Raw genomic sequence first — 4600 nt, 5'->3', positions numbered from 1 at the left:
ATATATGCTAGCAAAGTTGTTGGTTGTTGGTGACTTTGGAGTAAAATAATTTTACACTATCTACTAAAAATACATAATTATTATTGTCTCTTCTTTCTTTCTTTTGTTTGATCAAAGATTATGGTCTCTTTGTGTAGATAGATGAACATGACAAAGAAAACATGTGCCCGTCTCATCCCCAGGGCTTTCTCTGTCTCAATGAAAAAACACATGTGCTCACATTTTGTGGTCTTTAGAAATTTGACATTTTGTACCATTATGGGACCATTTCCAAATAATTTCAAGACCCAAAATTGATAATAGTAATACACATTCATAATAACATGTGTCTTCTTTTCTTTTTTATTTTTTTTCTTTTTGTTTTTTTTTGCTATTTTACATGTGTATTCTTACGATATTTTTCACTAAAATTGTTATCAATTTTCTTTTCTTTTTTGGTCAAACAATTTTTACCTATTTTTTCTTTTGTTTTTTTCATTGTTTTGGGTTTTCAATTTATTACCCAAAATTGATAATACACATACTAACACGTGTCTCTTAAAAACAAATTTCACTAAAATTGTTACATATATATATATATATATATATATATATATATTTTGGGTCAAATAATTGTTACCTATTGTATGTCCTAATTATTTCTTCTTCTTTTTTTCATTTCTTTTTTCTTATTGTTAAGATATTTGTTACCTATTTTCTTTTTCTTTTCTTGGTCAAACAATTTTTACTTATTTTCTAATATTTTTCCATTTTTGTTTTGTCAATTTATTACATCAAGATCCAAGTACACATAAGATACGTCCAACATATGCTTCATCGTGTTATGTTTTTTTTTGTTTCTTTTCCAACAAAAAATTCATTAATTCCACAATTATACGGACAGACGCAAACTCAATCTCTATCCACCACAAAGCTCTGATCAAAGTCTCAGAAACCAATTCATGGGATTTCAATGGCGAATTCTCTCCTCCTCCTCTTAATCCTTCTCCGATCACCTATCACCGGCCTCCACCTTCTTCTTATCTTTCTTCACTCTCTTTTATAACTCTCTGCTCCTTCATAACTTTCCCCAATTCACAGATCTTATAAACAATCTCCTTCTTCAACTAGAAGCAGATCTAGTTTAATGGCGTCAGTGTTCTTGTATCACGTAGTTGGAGATTTAACTGTAGGAAAGCCAGAGATGGTTGAGTTCTACGAAACAGAGACGGTGGAATCTGCAATTAGAGCCATCGGAGAGTCGACGGAGTGTGGGATTCCGGTTTGGAGGAAGAGATCGACGCCGAATCTTCCTGGGTTTGTGGAGAATAGTGAGATGAGACAACAAAGATTTGTTGGGATTTTGAATTCTTTAGATATTGTTGCGTTTTTGGCTAAGAGTGAGTGTTTGCAAGAAGAGAAAGCTATGAAGATTCCTGTCTCTGAGGTTGTTTCTCCCGACAATACTCTACTTAAACAAGTTGATCCTGGGACAAGGTTAGTTCTTTATCCTTAAAAGTTCAATTTAGGTCATAAAGGACCTGATTTTGAGTTACTGTTTCTTGGTTTGATTCTGTTTGCTGTGTCTGAGACTAGTTTGATTTTTAGTTGGAATCATGTAGGAACTTGACTGTAGTAAAAAGGGTCATAGCTTAAAGTAAAGTGGCAATGGAAATTTGATGTGTGATTTGTTGATTCTAGTGTTTTGAGTCTTGTTTCTGTGGATTTAGTTGAATTCACAGTTGATTACTTGATTAAATGAGATTTGGGCTAGTGGCGTTTCTTAGGACCTTCAAAAGATGGTACTTTCTAGGACCCGTAGTTCGATTTTCGCATGGGAGGGGCATCGGCTTCTTCGGGATGGATATAGGCCGGTCCCTGGCCGAGTGATATTACGGGTCCAAAGGGTACTTGAACTTCCTCAGTATAGGAAAAAAGAAGAAGAGATGGTCACTCGTTTCAACTTCAAAACTAACAAAGATCCCTATTTTTTTGTGTCGTTTATTTGGTGTAATGATATATGATAATTGACTGAATCTTTTAGATCATTGATTTCATTTATTTCTCAGAACATGGTTGGATCTAATCAGAGAAATTCTTACATATAGGCCATGTGCTTCAATGCTTCATGTTCTAGTGGGACCTGCTTTTCTTTATATTTTATTGATTTGATTAGATAAAATAGTAAGGTTCATGGCCTCGGGCCTCAAATTATCAACCTTGGTAGTATACAATGTTTTCTTGTGCTCAGTGTTTAGGATCTAAGAGAATAGTTTATAATGTTCCAATCACTTTTTGACTTCTTCTTTCCCTCAAACTTCCCTTAAACCTTAGTGAATGCTTCTTTTATATCTGCAACTAACTTTGTAGTTGACTATGATATAACTTTATGTCATCTAAAATACAAAAACATGACATGAATAGAGTTTTGTCTTAGATCCTGTGATGTTAAGCATTTTAGTAGATAAAAAGGATTTACTTTGCTTTAGTCTCTTACAATAAGATTCTACAGATTCTTATGAAATGCTGTTTATATCCTAGATACAGTGTTCCCTGCCTTTATCTGCATCTTTGTTCTTTCTTGCTCATGCGTATTGACCAAGTAGACTCTGCCACATTTCTTGAGCATGCAGAAACTTTTTGGTTGGTCGAGTAAAATGCTCCCTTGTCCAAAAACTGTTGATTAAAAAATTCCTTTGTTGTGTCTGTTGATGGAATTAATTTTCTTGCTTAATAAATTTTTTTCTTATGATGATGATTTTATTGTATCAAATATAATGCAAGGTTGATAGATGCTTTGGAGATGATGAAACAAGGAGTTAGACGACTTCTGGTTCCGAAAAGCGTTGTTTGGAGAGGTATGAGCAAGAGATTCTCCATTCTTTACAATGGAAAATGGCTGAAGAACAGTGAAAACTCTAGTAGTAGCAGTGGTCTCGCTGCTGATTCCACCAACAGGCCTACTACGTCCATGACTTCATGCCGTGACAAGTTTTGCTGTCTGTCAAGGGAAGACGTGATCCGCTTCCTTATAGGTGTCCTTGGAGCATTAGCTCCTTTACCACTCACATCAATCTCTACTCTTGGAATCATCAATCAAAACTATAACTTCATTGAAGCTTATCTTCCAGCCATTGAAGCCACCCGAAGGCCACCATGTGACCCCAGTGCGATCGCCGTGTTAGAACAAACCGAAAATGAACAACAGTTCAAGATAATAGGAGAAATCTCAGCTTCAAAGCTCTGGAAATGTGATTATCTGGCTGCAGCTTGGGCTCTAGCTAATCTATATGCAGGACAATTTGTGATGGGAGTTGAGGACAACATGTCATCAAGATCATTCAGCGACTTCCTCCAAACTTCATTTCCAGGAGGAGAACAGAACGGAACAACAAAGGCCAAGAAATTCAGCAGCAGGAGCATCGGTTTTAATCCAACAAGCCCGACAAGGTTGAGCATTGGTAGGAGCATGTACAGAGGAAGAAGTGCACCGTTAACTTGCAAAACATCGAGCTCATTAGCTGCGGTTATGGCTCAAATGCTGTCTCACAGAGCCACACATGTTTGGGTTACAGAGGCTGATTCAGATGATGTTCTTGTTGGAGTTGTGGGCTATGGAGAAATCTTGACTGCTGTAACTAAACAACCTTCTGCTTTCGTTCCTTCGCATCGGTCTTATGAAGGTTTTGGCAATGAAAATCAAAGCTAAGACTACAATCAAAACGATCACATTTCTCTGTCTGTTATCCTGTGAGACGTTCTCAAGATATAAGGATAATATTTTTGGGTGTTTAGTCAATTTGTGTACTATTGGGTAAGCAAAGTTAAATCATCTTTTGTGTCCTCTGGAAAAGTTACTTTTGAGACGTCTAAGGATAGAAGGATTTTATATTCTTGGGTATTCAGTCAATTTGTGTACTATTGAGTCTAGTGTCAGACTCTATAAAGCAAAATTAAATCAATTTTTTTAAGAAAAGTTTATTGATTCATGGTAAATTGTGTGTTCTACAATGAGGACGAAACTGAGTGTATATAGGTTTGAAAATAGGCTCCTTAACGTTCTAAAACGTATAAAACAAAGGCAACAAAATATTGAACATATTGAAAGATGAGACATAAACGAGATGTTGCTATTGAATCCAAACAAGGTAAGTTGGAGGAGGCTCCTTGTATCTATATAATGTTGGTGTCGGATCCCGCACCAGAAGTACGAGACCAACCAAAGATTGCCACGTAGACAAGATAATGGCCCATAAAGAATGAAGTCCATTGGACCCAGGAGTCAAAGGAACGGTCGAAGTGGCTGTCACCACTTCGAGAATCCGAAGTGATTACATTGCGACATGAGTTCGATGAAGAAGGCATGGGTAAGATGGTTCAAGGATATTTGGGCCGAATAGGCGAGGCCCACGAAGATCAGAGTCAACTCAAATTCAAACGTTGAGCATTAAAGTCAAAGAATCAAAACGGACACATTTAAGAAGGAATAATTGTGCTTAATTACTCATTTTAATGTCGTTTCTCTATGTATAAATATAGAGGCCAATGGCCATGTAAAGGGGACCCTTCCTCTCAAGAGAGAAATATTATAGCAATTTTCGTAACAATTCACAAGTTTTTA

At 36.2% G+C, this 4600-nt stretch overlaps 1 protein-coding gene across 1 annotated transcript; it reads left to right on the top strand.

Moving 5' to 3' along the window:
- Window positions 1-760: 760 nt before the first annotated feature.
- Window positions 761-3964, top strand: LOC9322945 (CBS domain-containing protein CBSX6). The gene is made up of 2 exons (XM_021035475.1): window positions 761-1476; window positions 2764-3964. The coding sequence occupies exons 1-2, from the start codon at window positions 1127-1129 to the stop codon at window positions 3686-3688; spliced, it is 1275 nt and encodes a 424-aa protein (XP_020891134.1). The 5' UTR covers window positions 761-1126; the 3' UTR covers window positions 3689-3964.
- Window positions 3965-4600: the final 636 nt, after the last annotated feature.

This window comes from Arabidopsis lyrata, assembly GCF_000004255.2.
Source record: "Arabidopsis lyrata subsp. lyrata unplaced genomic scaffold ARALYscaffold_2, whole genome shotgun sequence".
In the NCBI taxonomy this organism is placed as follows: domain Eukaryota; kingdom Viridiplantae; phylum Streptophyta; class Magnoliopsida; order Brassicales; family Brassicaceae; genus Arabidopsis; species Arabidopsis lyrata.
The sequence above is the reverse complement of the archived record's forward strand: the minus strand, read 5'-3'. Positions and strand labels throughout refer to the sequence as shown.

What these genes read in the sequence shown, in the direction of transcription:
- LOC9322945 (XM_021035475.1), top strand. Translation starts at nt 1,127, where the DNA reads ATGGCGTCAGTGTTCTTGTATCACGTAGTTGGAGATTTAACTGTAGGA. An exon ending in CAAGTTGATCCTGGGACAAG is followed by an intron (nt 1,477 to 2,763) that starts GTTAGTTCTTTA and finishes ATATAATGCAAG; the next exon opens with GTTGATAGATGCTTTGGAGA.